Here is a 16,728-nt window from a genome sequence, read left to right as displayed (position 1 = left end):
CCAGAAGACCTAGAGAGTCTGATGGCACCCCTGTGATGCAGATTTAGGAACACCGTGAGGGCCGCACTTTACCTGCAGGTCTCGAGCATCTCATAGGTCGCCTCTTGATGTGGCACAGGTGGTTCAGACACAGTGTGGTGGTCCCTCCGCTTTGGTGCCCTGCTCAGCAGCTCGGGTCTCCTCCTGTACTCCCCTGCATACACTAGGTGCCATGCTGTGAAGGGCTGTCTGCATAACAGCAGCAGCGATCAGGGGAGGACTCAGTGCGCTCAAAGCCTCCTTGTGAAACCTGAACTTCCGGTCTAAACAGGGAAGAGGCGGGGCATGTGCAACGCGACCTGGAAGAGGGAGTTAAGCACGGAAGAGACGCCAGACCCGCATGGTGGAGGGAAAGTGACAGGCTCTTCAGCTACCAAGAGCCAGATGGCTGCTAACAGCGAAGCCCATCTGGACCCACCTCCTGGAGGAGGAGGATGTAAAGACAGCACAGGTGGCTGCAGGCAAAAGCAAATCGGGCCCAGTAAGTGCGTTTTCCTTACTTGGGGGTTAATACTAGTGTCAGGCTTTAGTCCCTGGTAGTCCCCATGCTCTCCCCCCTGGGGCAGGGGGGTCCAAGTTAATAAGGGGGCAGGAAGCATGAGGTTTTACTTGTTTCCTCTTTTCTTGCAGAATCCCCAATTGGAACCCAGGAAGCTTCTGAAAAACCACCCACTTAATCAGCTAGCACTAGCTCCTCTAAAAAGTGTGGTAATTGTGGGGAGAGATTTTCAAAATCTCACACTAAGCTTTTTTGTTATAGGTGTATTAACAAGCTGGCTGGTAAGGAGGTCTCAGGGTTAAGGAAGGATTTCTTTAAGTATTTTCAGGAGGAAATGCTAGCCCCTATCCAGTCCTTTCGCACCTCTGTAGCTTCACCCCAGGTAGCAGAAGTGGAGTTTTGGTAGAGGTAGGCAAAAAAGTAATTTGCTCTTCCCCTCCCCAGGTTCAAGCACCAAAGATACAAAGTGACGCTAGAGTCAAAGTGGGGGGCAGACTGTCTCATTTCATTTCCAAGTGGGAGGAAATCTCAGTCAGTCCATACATTTCTAAACTCATTCGAGAAGGCTACCGGCTAGAATTCTCGTTCAAACCCCCACGTGAAATTACCTGAACACATCCTCCCAAGGACATTATAAAAAAGAGAGCCTTTTTAAATGGGATCCAGGAACTGATGGAACAGCAAGTCCCGGTGCCAGAAAGTTAACTTTACCAAGGCTTTTACTCCAATGTGTTTGTGGTACCCAAACCCTCGGGGAAATACCACCTTATCATAAACCTCAGAAACTTAAACAAGCTCCTAGAGTAGGCAGAAAGGAGAATGGGACTTTAAAGGCAGACACTCCTAACCCCATGGAAGAATTCAAGTATTCATATAATAAAAATTTCATTTTATTTGGACATCATTAAAAAGTCATATAAAATCAATCCAAAAATGTACAACTTCTCCCCATTGTGAAACAGGCTCTCTCCCAAAATATGAATACTTGAGATCTTCCATGGTGTTATGAGTGGCTACCTTTAAAGTCCCATTCTCTATTTTCTTTCTGCCAATATCCTATGGGGATGTGGAGCCACTACAAACTTGAGTCCTGTCTCATACTTATGTTACTAAGTTCCTAGCGTACAAAAGGTTTTCGATGGAAGGTATTTTTTCAGTACGCAAAAACCTGTTAAAATATATGTTTGACTACTCTGGATCTCAGGGATGCCTACTTGCATGGTTTGATTTTTCTGGAAAACCAGCCTTTCCTGAGATTTGCGGTGGTAACCCACATTGGGGTCTCTCATTGGCAGTTCAGGGCACTCTTCTTTGGTTGGGCGGCCAGTCCAAGGATTTTCACAAAGATCCTGGCAGAGGCGGTGGCCTATCTTCATCTCCAGGGAATAGCCTTAATTCCTTACCTGGACGATCTACTAATCTTAGGTTCTTCGGCAATCCAGATGAGATCAAACACCCAGAAGGTTATAACAAATATGCTAGGCTGGTTGGTCAGCATGGAAAAGTCATCCCTGGAGCCGACTCAGGTTCAGACCTATTTAGGTTACCGGTTAGATTCACAGGTACAAAATTGTTTCCTTCCATGGCTGATGGGAACCCCCTCGTGCTCCAGGAGAGAGATCCTGAGAGTTCTGGGGTTCATGGTTTCCAGCAGTTTGGGCACAACTACACTCAAGAGACCTTCAATTCTTCCACCTTTCCTCCTGGGTCAAAAAGGTTGAGTCCCTGGATGAAAGTATAATCCTCACCACCTCAGGTAAAAACTTCCCTAAAGTGGTGGTCAGTACCAAGCAATTTGGAGGAGGACAGACCCTGGGGTCAGTGGGGCCCTCTGAAAGTCACCACAGACGCAAGCACTTGGGGAAGGGGGGCTCATCTAGAGAAAGCCAAAGCCCAGGGCACATGGGACAAGGAAGTAGCCTAGGTTTCTTCCAATTTCAGAGAACTCAGAGCAGTGGGTGAAGCTCTAAAGGCTTTCAAGAGTTCCATTTCAGGCATAAAGATTCAGATCTGCTCGGACAACACTACTACAGTAGCTTACCTGAACCACCAAGGAGGTACCAGGGCCCTCCTAGAGCTAGCCAAGGAGATATCAGGCTGGGCCGAATGAAGGGTGGTCTCTTTGTCGACTATTCATATAAAAGGGGAGAGCAACTGGGAAGCAGATTTTCTTAGCCACCAACCAATAAGACAGGGGGAATGGGAACTGAATCCGAAGGTGTTTCAGATGCTAGTCCGGAAATTCGGCTGCCCAGCGAGAGAACTTTTTGCCTGCTTCAAAAGTAAGATGGTAAGGAGATTCTTCTCCCTCTCACGGTAAAGAGAGATGGAGGGCCCAGATATGGCAGTTTGAGTTAGCCTTTGCATTTCCCCTCTAACTCTAATTCCTCGAGTCTTACAGAAACTCAATTATTCCCAGGCCTCCGCCGCCTCCTGATTGCACCATGGTGGCCAAGGAGGGCGTGGTTTGCGACCCTGAAGGCAATATCAGTGGCGCCTCCTTGGAACCTTCCGAACCTTCCAGACCTACTCTGTCAGGGTCCAGTATTGCACCCCAGGCCAGAGTTCTTCCAGTTGACAGCCTGGTTAGTGAGCGCCAGATCCTTAGAATAAAAGGCTGCTCAGACAGAATGATAGGCACACTCCTCCTGAGCAGGAAACCTGTAATGAAGAAAATATAGTAGTGAAGGGTGTGGCGGACAACACTCTTCGAGTACAAATAGCAGCTCTGTTTTTTTAGACGCGAGACTAGCGAAATAACCTTTAGTTAAAAGATTTTTGACGGCCAATGATTTGAGTTACCTCTGTCACTAGAGATATCGTTTTTCACCTTGGGACCTGACTAGGGTTCTAGAAGCATTATTTAGAAACCCTTTTGAACATATTTAAGACATTTCCTTTAAGTTTTTGACCCTACTAGCCTTCCTATTATCTGTCACAACAGCTAGAAGGGTAGGGGGCTTACAAGGTCTTCCTTTTAAAGTACCATTTTTGTTGATCCTCCCAGATAGGATTATCCTCAGGCCAGATCCTCTATCTGCCCAAAGTAGCATCTTCCTTTCATAGGACACAAGCGATAACTTTGCCATCCTTTTGTGATAACCCTAAGAATAAGGGGGAAAATAAATTTAATTGTTTAGGTGGGAGGAGATGCCTCCTAACTTATTTACAGAGGACCAAAGAGTTTAGGAGATTTAATCGTCTTTTGATCTCTACTCTGGATCAAGGAAGGGACTTCAAGCATCTAATCCTTCAGTCTCTAGGTGTATCAGACAAGCCATTAACATGTCATATGAGATTTAAGGGTTTCCTTCACCAACAAAGCTGAAAGCCCACTCAACCAGAGCACTGGCAACCTTTAGGGATGTTCTTTCCCTTAAAACAGGACAGAGATAGCATCTCAAAGTCTTTGTACTTAGTTGTAGGGTTGTCACGCCTTGTAGCTGTGAATTTAGAAGCATTTGTGTCAACAGAAAACTTGAGCCATTTCTGGCTTTGGCTATATCTCTAAAAAAACTCTTAGATAAAGAAAAGGGGAGAGGATATGTAATGTTGCTGTTGCCAACTTTTCGTGAAGATATTAAGAAAATTTTGCCACCACTGGGTTTACTATTGATGGGTACCTGGAGTGGAGGAATAAAAAAAAAAAATTAAGTAGATGGGTTCAGTTCAGGTGGAGGTTTGACATCTGTGGATCTTGAGATTAAAGTCTGAGGAAGCAAGTGCCTAGTTCCAGGATATTTTGAGACAATTTGGTGATCTGTCAGAAACCTGGGAGGCAGAAGAGTGTTCAAAGTACTTAGATGGCCTGTATGATTGAATGATGCAATGTTATGCACCAGCAGATGTTCTGTAGCATCTTGTGTAAGATTAGAATGGTAATTTGTGTAATTGTGGTGTTGCTGTTCTGGCTTATGACCTATTACAAATTCCATCTTGCAGAGTCATCAGGGGTGGTCAAGATAGAATGACAGATGACTTCCTCCTCTGCAGCATGTTTCAAAACTCTTAGCTCAACATGTACTATAGACCTTATCGGCCTGTTAAATAAGACTAACCGCCTAACCCTTTTTCTGAGTTTGGACACCCAAAAAGCCTTTTATAGACTTACCTGCCATTTATGTTTGCTACGCTGTCTCACTATGGCTTTTTGAGTCCCTTTTTTCAGGCATTAGGAGCTCTATATTCCCGACCATCATCCCAAGTACAGTTGTCTTCCTCCTTGATGCAATCATTCCAACTGAGTAATGGCAACAGGCAGAGTTGTCCAATCTCTCCCTTGCTCTTTATACTCTTTTTGAAACCTCCTAGAGAGGTAATCGATTCTCAGGCTGATCTTCGTGGGGTGTACCTGCGACAGAGGGAATACAAACAATCTTTTTACTGATGACATTCTTTTAACATTCTTTGACTAACCCACATGTTTCACTTCCCACGCTCTATGACTACTTTTTGTCCTTTGGTTCTATATAAGCTAAAGGACTTCCTTCTATACCACCCTTTACCGTGAAAATTAACCACCTTTGTTTCAGGAACTGAATAGCCTTTAGAAACAATGGGATACATATCCTACAGTATCTCACTTCTAGGGTGGATAAATGTTCTTAAGATGCCAATATTTCCAAAACTGTTGTACCTACTAAATTTGAACAACTTTGAGCTCAAGGCCCTTATCAGCTACATTTAATATCATCCATCTATAAAATTCTTCATGAAGCGGACTCGCTTTCTGAAATCAGCCATTCCCAAATGTGTAATTGGACCCATATCCTTCAATGCCCTCTTCTACTCCAACAATGGGGAAAAAAATAGGACTCTAATTCCAAAAGCTTCAAGATGTGTGGCACAGAGAAAGAGACTGCTTATAAAATTGTTTTTTTGGTATAAAACTCCTGAGGTTTTTCACATTCACAACCAGTGGCAGCCAGTCCTTTTAAGGGGTGCAGAGGAGCCCCCCCCCCAAAGTTCCTAGAACGATTTTTAAATAAATGATAATATGACTAACATTTTTTAACATCTTAAATTGTTTGGCTTTTTTTACGTTGTCCTCTGGGTGCTGTGCTCTCACCCTTCCACTTTTGATTTTAGCGAATCAAAGTTTGCCATCGTGTCACTTCTGGTTTCTGGCTTCTTGTTCCTGCCTATCAGGAGGCTAAAGATTTGGAACACTGAAGCCTCCGGGTATCTGGGGAGCAGTGACAGCCCAGGCTGGAGGCTCTGTTTGCAAGTAAGGACCTGGAGGGGTTTGTTTGCTCCCCCCAAAAATCACCAACCGCTACTGTTCACAACTCATTAGTCTAGCAGCAGTGCTGGAGATGCCATCGCAATATAGGTACTCATTACCATATCTTTTGGAACTGCCCCCTATATCAGACCCTTCAGGGCTTCCATCCAGTCCTTTGTTCAAAGTCTTTTTAGGATGGTTTTACCCTTAGACCATGTTCATTACTTTGTATGTCTTTTTTGGACATCTCGAAGCACTCTAAGGCTGGCCATACACTATACAATTTTCTTGTTCAACTTTCCTTTAGATTTACCAAAACCATGTAATATAGGGTCAAACCTAAACACTTTCAATTTGTATGCAGTCAGGCAGGCCTTTGCACTACATAGTTTAAGGTAAATCTAAAGGAAATGGAATAAGAAAATTGTATAGTGTATGGCCAGCCTAATAATCTGGCTGCATTTGTTTTATCAGCTGCCAAACGTGTTATACCTTTAGGCTTGCTATCTTCCACTCCTCCAACACACTCACAACTATTGAACGCTCTAGCTGATGTTTGTAGAATGGACTTACTGCTGTAGTAGATGACTCATTAACACTATTTACTAAAACTTGGGATGCATGGGACCATTCTGAGTTTGGCCTTGAATTGTCATCCCAGACTCTTAGCTAGATACCTATCTTGTCCCTTTAATTATGCTGCCCTTTCCTACCTCTCTTTGAGAATCTGGCCCATGGTGTATTCCTTTTCTTTCTCCTTTTCATTGTACATTATACTGATATAATATTGTGATATGTAATATGGTCGCATTTCTGAGCCTCATTATCTTGTTTGTGAATTTTTATACATATATAATGTGAGGCAGGTTGGTAGTGTTAATGAGAGAAAACGTCTGTCTTGTCCATTGAATTAGAGAAAACCAAAAGCTGCGTGCTATAGCTGCACCAAAAAAACCCTCAGGGACTTTAAATGGACTTTAAAGACAGCAGTGGATATATAAAGTATTAAAGTTTATTCATTAAAACAGTGGATAGCAAAAGTGTACACAAATATCCAAAAATTGCATGGATAGCAATTCTTGAACAATGAATGCAAGTAAAACAAGAATACCCTTTAAATATTAGAAATATGGCAAAGACATGGCCATCCGTAGTGAATCATCCGAATAACTGCCATAAATTATGCAGAAACACCTGACCTGTTTCGGACTGTTGTATTGAAGTCCTTCTTCAGAGCTGTGAAAGTGGGTATTATTCACTTCTAGGACATAAATGTGTTGTAATTAGTAACATGATTATATTTATCACAAAGTATATTATATATAGGAACCAGTATAACCCATAATTGGTAATCTATAGTTGGATTACCAATTTTGGGTTATACTGGTTTCTATATATAATATACTTCGTGATAAATATAATCATGTTACTAATTACAACACATTTATGTCCTAGAAGTGAATAATACCCACTTTCACACCTCTGAAGAAAGACTTCAATACAACAGTCCGAAAAATGTCAGGTGTTTCTGCATAATTTATAGCAGTTAATCGGATGGTTCACTAAGGATGGCCATGTCTATGCCACATTTCTATTATGTAAAGGGTATTCTTGTTTTACTTGCATTCATTGTTCAAGAATTACTATCCATTTACTTTTTGTATGTTTGTGTATGCTTTTGCTATTTACTGTTTTAACCAATAAACGTTAATATGTTATATATTCATATATTCACATCTGTCTTTAAAGTCCATGAGGGTTTTTTTGGTGAATTTTTATACTGGATTTACTTCGCCTGTGTTTTTTCTTTTTTTTTTTTTTTTTTTTTTTTTTTTTTTTTTTTTTTTACGGTCATCTGATGTCTGTGTGCTTTGTACAATGTTTTTCTGTTATATATGCTTTTAGATGTATATGATGCTGTTTATATATTCCTTGCCAGTGTATACTGATATTTTGGTTATCTTTGTAATATTTGAAATACCCAATAAATACAGAATTATATAAAAAAAAAACCTCTTAGCTCAACTAGGACCCTTGTTCTGTTTTTGTGTAATGCTTCTTCTTTGGCCTGCATTGGCTATTCTTGAATTTAGGCCATATGTGCTTGGATTCATTATGGGTAACCCGATGGAGTGTTTAAAGGAAGTAGTGTAGCAAGATGCCTTTTTCCATGCATTTATAATCTCCTTTAGGCCTCTTTCACACGGCTGCTCCGTATGTCCGTATATCACCCCATCCATTTGCGGGTGATATAAAGATACGGACATAATGAATGTCAATGAGATTGCGGATGTCAGCGGATGCCCATCCGCTGACATCCGATTTGTGTCCTTTCAGTTCTGTAACGTTTTTTTGGAACCGAACAGAACCCGATTTTTCTTCTGTTTAAAAAAACTGAAAGGAAGCAAAATCGGATGTCAGCGGTGTCATCCGCTGACATCCGCAGTCGCATAGACATACATTATGTCCGTATATCCTCCGCAAACGGATGGGATGATATGCGGACATACGGACCGGATGACACAAGTGTCATCCGTGTCCGTGAAAAAAAAAAAAAAATTGCCAGAGCGGAGATAAAAAACAGAGCGGCCGTGTGAAAGAGGCCTTACTCTGTCCATGACTTGGCCTCCAGAAACATGAAGTATCTGTTGGTTAAGGGCTGTCAAGTTATTTGGCTCGTGCATAGACTTTTCTGTGTTAATATTTGATAAATAAAAACAATATTTTTCAGATAGTTTCCTATAGCTTTCATAGGCCTTTTAAGCTTTGCGAGAGCAATGTTTAGTTGCTCCACATCATTACATGTTGAATCAGCAGCAATTATGCACTGCATAGTCATATTCCACTGATATATTATTAGTTGTTTCTGCCTTGTTTGTTTCATTTCACTGGATAAGTAAGAAAGGATTGGTGATGTGTTTTGGTCTGACAGATGGATATCTGCAGCAAGCCAGCTTCATTTTGAGTGGTTTCTTGTCCGTAGCTGAGGTTCTGTCCCTAGTGAATGCAAAGATATTTTTTAGGAAATATTTTTTAAGTGTAGCTTGTTAGCTTTTGCAATCAGATAATACAGAGAAGCAGGTGTCTGTGCAAAGCAGGAATCAATCTTATTAGATCAAGGCAATTTCCAAAAGCAGGGAGAACCGTTCTAGTAATTCCACAACCAATGGTCAGTGCACAGAAAACATGCACAGCTTCCCAAACTGTAGAATAATTTGCTTCTAATCCATATAGTCAGACATAAGTGTGGTAGTCATGCCACAATTGTACATATTCAATATTTATTGCACTGCATTATTTGGAATTATTTGCTTACACTTATAGTGAAGTGCCTGCAGCATAAATTTTTACACATCTTGGTTGCTCACAGGACTATATATATATATATATATATATATATATATATATATATATATATATATATATATATATATATATATATATAGTGGTATTCATGCCTTCACACCTCAGCATAACAATTCACTGGCATTTTTCTGCCGTTTTTTTTTTTTTAAAGCTTTTTTTCAGCTTTGTAGGCACTTAATATAAAAGTTTTAAAGCTGTAGGCTTTTGTTCAGCCAATAGAAAGCCCTGGGGGGGGGGGGGAGGAGAGAGGAAATTAGGGGTGGAGAAAATGAGTGACAAAATGCTTGTAGAACGCTCACGTCAGGCATTTCTATTGAAGTCTATGGGGCCAAAAATGCTTGTAATTTGCCAAAAAGTTCATGTACTTTTTTGAATGACGGGTGTTTTGCTTCAGGTGACCAAATGCTTAGATGTGAACAGGGGCCATTAAAATGAATGGGTATTGACTTGTTGAGCATTTTAAAGCTACAAGCTTCAAGCAGAAATCACTCAGGTGTGAACGAGGCCTAAAAGGCACACATGAACTTCACAATGGTGCAGAGTTTAAAGAAAGGCTTTAGAATTCGATCTTTTGACTGTTCTGTTTAAATGCCTTTTTGTTCAATTGAGATACCTTCCTGAAATAAAGCCCATATGAACAGTATGGCATCTTGCTGACCTGGCATAATCCACGGTCAGCTTCTAAAACCAAGACGAAAAGAAGAATCCAGTGTAGTTTATTCAGGCTTAACAATTTAAAGGATGTAATTGGTTGTCTTTCTTAGAAGTGAAAGGACCTTTCCTTCTTAAAGCCTTGTTACACCATAAGAACCCGTTTAACCTACCATAATTTCTTTATGCCTCCCTTTCTTCTTTTCTTCCTTTTTATTCCCTCTTTTTTACTCTTGCATACATAACTTGGTTATGGATTTGAACAATGGTTAATGACATATGTTCAACACGGCAGAAAGTGTCATGTGCCAAAGTTATACACACATTGTCATTGTCATTTATTTGAATGTGCTGTCTACTGCATTGATATTGCTCAAAAGATATGTATGACCTTTTTTTAAATTTTGCTCCACCAAAAAGCTTGATACTTTGTTACCATGTATTGTGAGATTTTTCACTCACATCAGCAGTGTATGTTGGGGTGCCATTGTGAATGGCACTGCTTTGTGTCTGCAAATAGGGAACAAGTGTAATTTTGTGTACATTCTTGCATCACACAATTGTAAGCGTAGCATCAAATTCCTTTGAGACTATTATGTACAGTACACATTTTAGAATATTGGTTAAGTGCCAGTTATATGCAAATGTTTTGTGAAAGATATTTTGAAGTACAGAAAGACACCTTATACTCTCACACTGTAAAATGTTTTAAATATAGTCAACATAGTATTTTTCCTTTTTAGTATTTACAAAGAGATAAAAACGGAATATCCTGCTTTGTATTAACATGGCAGAAACCAGTTTTGATAAGTCATCCAGTGTCCAGGGCAAAGGTACCAACAGCTCCCCCCCCCCCCCCATTAAGAGTTTAATAGATGTACACATACTGTCTTGAAGTAAAATATAAGACTGTGCCAAAGAAATGCCTCCACATCAGTGTCAGTAAAAATCCCCCTGCATCGGTGGTGATATTGCAAGGAAAACATTCCCCTGCATCAGTGGTGACACTGAAAAAAAAAAATAATGCTGCTGCTGTGTCACTGCAAAAAGATGCCCATAATTTGGTAGTGTCACTAAAAGAAAAACTCTCTGCGACTTTGGTGTCATGAAAGGGAAAAAGTTCTCCTGCATCAGTTTTGTCCCTAAAATAAATAAATGACCCTTCATCAGTGGTGTCCATGTTGGTGTCAATAAAAGGGGGGGGGAACAATCTGTCACTGGAGGGAAGAAATTCCTCTATATTGTCAGTGAGTGGAAAAAATGCCTCTGCATTGGTGGTCTGAGTATGAAGAGGACTGCTTTGACATTTACCTCAGTGGAAGGAAGGGAGAGGAGTTGGTAGGCTGGGGGGCTTTATGGGGTGTATTTAACGAAGGAGCCATAAGTAAAGGAAGGGAGCTGTGTACTTACAGTTTAGACCTCTTTCTCAGCATTTTGCCCATCCGAGAATCAAGGCAGCTGCTACTCCTTCCAATCTCCGGTCATGTCAGTTGACAGGGGGGAGATAGAAAGAAGATAAGACTGCCCTCACTCCTTGGTGAGTGCCTGTACTGAGAAGGTCAGTTTCCAACAGACATCCAATCTGCCTGTTGTCTTCTTCCACAGTAGACTGTTATTGGAGGTAAGAGAGAGCAGAATCTTCCCTTTCCTTTCAGCCATCACAGTCCCAACTCTGAACTCCATTCTACAGCTGCCTAAATGACAGGATTGATGGCAATGTCACTTCTGTCATTCAGGCAGCTAGAGAACAGAGCGCTAACATATGTAGTGCTTCCCCTCCACACAAAAACTATACACCTGAGGCTGTTCCCCCTTTGCCCTGGCCCTGCTAGATAGTAGAGTTATTTACATGTTCAAGAAAAGAACAAATAGAGGCATTGACGATTGCATCTACTAATACATTAAAATTCTATTTCTGCATAAACTGGGCAGGTAAAGTCCAGGTATTGTTCTACCCCTGTAACTTTACAGTTGTATGTTTAACCCCACTAGAGATTATTCCAAGGCTATGTTTGAATGTGTTTTCTTTTTTCTTTCTAGGGATTAGATTTTGCTGGATTCACAGGACATATGTTTCTTGGAATCTCTCTGGTTCTGCTGGTTTCTTTCCCATTTCTTAGAATCTTATATTGGAACAAAAAGCTGTACAATAAGGAACCCAGTGACATTGTCGGTAAGCTCATGTGGATAGTTTTAGTCCTATGATTTATATTCTCCTCAACACCAAATAGTAAAATAGCAAAACACACATTGCAATGATTAGTATCTTATGGGCCATACACACTATAAGATTTTCTGAAGACTTTTTCCTTTAGACTTACCAAAACCATATAATATGAGGTCAAACCTAAACACTTTCAGTTTGTATGCAATCTGGCAGACCCTTGCACTACATAGAAAAGGTAAATCTGAAGGAAATCTAACCACAAAAGTTGGATAGTGTGTATCCAGCTTTAGACTGGGACAAGAGTAAGGATAGCATGGCATTTTCCTAGGGTGAATTCTGGTCTCAAATAGGCAATGGACAGTGAACTAACAGCACTCCATCCAGTCACATCAGTATTAAAACCTAATGCACTCCATCTATTAAACACCAGTGTCACATCTGTCAATTATTCTTAACTGTGTTTTCATATATTAACTTTCTATATTTGTCCCATTAGCACTAAATGCACACAACCAAAGGAGTTTGTGAATTCCTATTAAAATATCTTTGCTTTGTGACACGTGTAACTGACTTCTGTTGAAAATGTATGATTTTAAAAGAAGCATACATATATAACCCTTCTATAGAATAATGAGATGTTTCCCATAGACCTGGAACAGTGGGGTTACAGAAATACAGGTGTAGTTCATCGCTACAGCTTCTCAAAAAGCAACTACAATCAACTTCAATCAACAAAAACATTTTCAGTTACATTTCTTCTGATTAGCAATCAAAAACTCTGCTGTATCAGTAGCGGAAGATGAAATTGCTTCTTCAACATTTGCTGATTTCTGTATTTTTACATTCTGTGATTTTTACTTGCTCTATTTTTAACTCTGCCAATTATTTTATCCATCTTTTTTGTACAGGGAGTCACTGTATATTATTGCTAAAGTTGATGAACTAATATAATGCAACAAGTATTGAAGACTTAAATGATTTATATTTTTCTTACTTCCAGTAGACAAAAAAGGGTCAACAGATAAACAATTTGACATAATGGGGTTTATTTACTAAAGCTAGAGAGGGCAATGTTAGTCACAATTTTACAGAAAAACCAATCAGCTTCTAACCTCAGCTTGTTTATTAAGCTTTAGCAATAAAACCTGGAAGCTGATTGGTTTCTCTGCAGAATTGTGACATATTTTGCCCTCTCTAGCTTTAGTAAATAAACCCCATACTGTTTAATTCTTCTACTTATGTCTTTAGTTATGTCATAGGTCCTGGATCTAAAACAAATGAGATTGTTAGTGATAATCCAGTAAACTAGAGATTTGCAGCCTCATTTTTGCTTTTGGATTGGTGATTTATTTTCAGAACTTTTGTGTATTCAACATAATTCTCCAACACTCAATATCTTTCTTTAGGTTGTCAAAATTTAAAGTAATGTATAGCCTAAACATTTTTTGATAGAGTAAGGAAGGTTAGAACCCATATCAGTTTACTTTTCTCTGTCGCTCATTGACAGACGCAGTCCTCTTTGATTAATATCAAATTGGGTTATACTGCCCTCTACAGGAGTAGGACACTAGGCAGAAGAAAACGTTCTGGCCACACCTTAGGGGCAGTCCCAGAGGGTATATCCTCTCTCTCTCTGCTACAGGATGTTAGTTTTTTTCTGTATAGTCAGGAGTAAGGACCTAAGTTCCTTGCTGGGATCTTTGGTCCTGGCAAGATTTTTTAGATAAATCCTTTTTTAGTTAGCTTTTTCTCCAGTTGTTCCTGTGAGATCTTCAAGCAAATTATGCCCGGATCTGGGCGACAGGCTGGATGTTGAGGTCCAGTGGTCACCCCAGCCGGCCTACAAGCGCGTGCAGACTCCAGCTCCGCGCTGGATCGGCCGCGACACATTCAAACAATTATGCTGGAGCTGGGCGACGGGCTGGATGTTGAGATCCAGTGGTCACCCCAGCCGGCTTACGAACGCGTGCAGGCCCTAGCTCCGCACTGGGTCGGCCTGCGACATAGTCCCGCTGGACGGGGACTGGCCCTGCGAGTTAAACGTCTTGCCAGGACGCCTAAGACCAGTCGGAAACTGAGTCATGGCGTCTGTATTGGTCGACAGCCCCCCCACCTCAGTGGAGAGGGGTTCTGATAGGAGTGGGTGCCTGCTGGTTCCGGTATGGTGAGTAGAATGTTCCCCCTACCCCCCCTGTTTTGGGATGGATACGGGCCCCTCTGTGGATGGTTGGACCCTCTTGATCTTAGGGTTCCCCCTCTATCCCATGACATGACATGTTTCACAGATCTCCCTCTTGATAGTGTGATTTGGTGAATAAGAGATACACTCCAGGAGGCTTGGTTTGGGAGCTGACTAGCTGATAGTCACTATAAAGAACTGGCGCTGTAAGAGGAGGAAGCCATGACTGGGGTCAAGGATGGAGACAGGGGCTGGCGTTACTAGTAGTCATGTAAAGGGGTGATATAATCAAGCACCTACCCAATGCATAGTGATGCAGCTACAGGGACTACCGCCATCCTCCCACAGGCAGCACGATTCAGGCCGCCGCCATCCTTCCACAGGCCATCCGCAGGCCACCGCCATCCTCCCGCAGGCTGCATGAGATCCACAGGCCGCCGACCTCCTGCCGCAGGCCGCACGGATCCCGCAGGCCGCCGCCATCCTCCCGCAGGACCACACGAGATCTGCAGGCCGCTACCATCCTCCCACAGGCCGCATGATTTAGCCGACATCGTTCCACAGGCCGTCCGCAGGTCGCGCAGGCCGCCATTTTGGCGTAGCCTGGTGTCTCCTGCATGGGTGCGGCCATGTTTGATATGCCCAGCTACCTCGAGGAGTAGCAGTGGGAGTGCCGGAAGGCGTGTAAAGGGGCGGAGCCGCCTCCTTTACCCGGGAAAACTATTCACAAGACTTCCTGGTCTGCAAAGGACAGCGCTGAGAGCAGTTTGGTAGAAGCTTCTCTGCATCAGGTGGCGAGCCCTTGGGGTCTCTCTCTCTATGGGGGTCCAAAACGGGTAATGCTGAGGGGCGCTGTTGCGCTGGGGGATTACACACAAAAAAATAAGTTTTTTTTTTTCTTTTGCAATCTTTGTTTGCTGGCAAGTGTCCCTGGATTAGTCATGGACCCTGCCACACATGTATCCCCACCTGATCCCCTCGAGGTGGCCGCAGGACCCTCCAGTTCCCCACTTACTATTGATGCATTGTCAGCGGTTTTGGAGTCTTTTGTATCCCGGATGGAAGTGGCCTATCAGGGACGGGGCGCAAGGAAGCGACCCCCGCCTACCCCTATTTCATCTGACACTTCAGATACAGATTCTGAGCCTGTCACTGCAGCTGCAGGTCCCTCGTCTGGGGCTTGTGTCTCGGGTACGGTCTCCTCAGACAGTGAGGAGGACGTTTCTGCCTCCGCCATAGCACAAGAAGAAGCGTTGTGGGATGCACTTATTTTGTCTGTCGGCAGAGGTAGCTGATACTGAAATTCCTTTTGGTACTAATAAACCTACCAAAATGGCGAGGGTGTTTCCCTTGCCCAAATGTTTTGGTAATATAATTAAAGAGGAATGGGGTCGATCAAAACGAACCCCTGGTATTTCCAAACGCATTACTAGGCGTTATCCGTTTGAGGAATCCCTCCTTAAAAAATGGACAGTACCACCATTGGTGGATTCACCGATTTTCAGACTAAATAAAGCTACTGTTATCCCATTGGAGGACGCTCCATCCTTTAGGGATCCGGTGGATCGTAAGGTGGAAGCCGTGTCCCGCTCCATCTTTACCTGATCGGGTCAGCTTTTAGACCAGTGATTGCAATTGGTTTGGTTTCACAAACATTGACAGAATGGACCAAGTTGTTACGCCGGGACTTGGAGGCAGTATCAGACTTGCTAGAGCAGATTATACAAGGGCTACAGTTTGTCTGTGACGCCGCTCTGGACGCCACTCCATTGTTGGGGCGTGCATAGATTTCAGCAGTGGTCCTCAGGCGTGTGCTGTGGTTAAAGTGCTGGTCGGTGGATCAAGGTTCCAAAAAAGCTTTGGCTAATCTCCCCTTTCAGGGGAATCGCCTGTTTGGGGCCACCTTGGATGAGATTATCAAGGATCTCACTGGGGGCAAGAGCACTTTTTTTGCCACAGAATACTAAGGGTAAAGGACCTCGTCAGAGACGGGGGCCTTCCTTTTCCGCTCATAAAGTTTTTTCGCTCCGCTGGGGCGGGCGATAAGGCAAAGCCCTCCAAAGCCCCTCCAGGAGGATTCAAGGGGCGCTGGTCGGGTAAACAAAAGTCCGGCTCTTCCAGAGCTGAAGATAAGACTACTAAAGCCTGAAGGTGCGCCCCCACCCATATCTGGGGTGGGGGGACGTCTTCACCGGTTTCCGGATCCATGGCTTTCCAGAATCCCGGACAAGTGGGTTCGCGAAGTCATACGGTCGGGATACAAGATCGAGTTTCGATCACTTCCACCAGTGCGATTCTCCCCTTCCAATATCCGACTATCCCCGGATCGCTTAGAAGCGTTGCGGGGGGCAGTAACAGATTTGATGCAACAAGGAGTGGTGGTCCACGTTCCTTGGACAGAGCGTTTTCAAGGGTTCTATTCGAACCTATTCACAATACCCAGAAAAGAGGGCAAGGTGTGTCCAATTCTGGACTTAAGAGCACTCAATCTTTTTGTCAGGGTACAAAAATTCAAGATGGAGTCCATTCGCACAGTAGCGGCCTCCCTACATCAGGGGGATTTTCTGGCTTCCATAGACACCAAAGATGCCTATCTTCACATT

The 16,728-nt window shown here is 42.7% G+C and overlaps 1 protein-coding gene across 2 annotated transcripts in view; it reads left to right on the top strand.

Moving 5' to 3' along the window:
• OCA2 (OCA2 melanosomal transmembrane protein) overlaps nt 1-16,728 on the top strand; it is a 524,044-nt gene that overhangs the window by 360,002 nt on the left and 147,314 nt on the right. For both annotated transcript variants that reach the window (XM_082246739.1, XM_082246738.1), the window contains one exon: nt 11,820-11,952. In XM_082246739.1, the coding sequence (XP_082102865.1) occupies nt 11,820-11,952 (133 nt within the window). The remainder of the gene's footprint in view (nt 1-11,819; nt 11,953-16,728) is intronic.

The sequence above is a fragment of the Pelophylax lessonae genome (assembly GCF_965119305.1).
Source record: "Pelophylax lessonae genome assembly, chromosome: 2".
Lineage (NCBI taxonomy): Eukaryota > Metazoa > Chordata > Amphibia > Anura > Ranidae > Pelophylax > Pelophylax lessonae.
The sequence above is the reverse complement of the archived record's forward strand: the minus strand, read 5'-3'. Positions and strand labels throughout refer to the sequence as shown.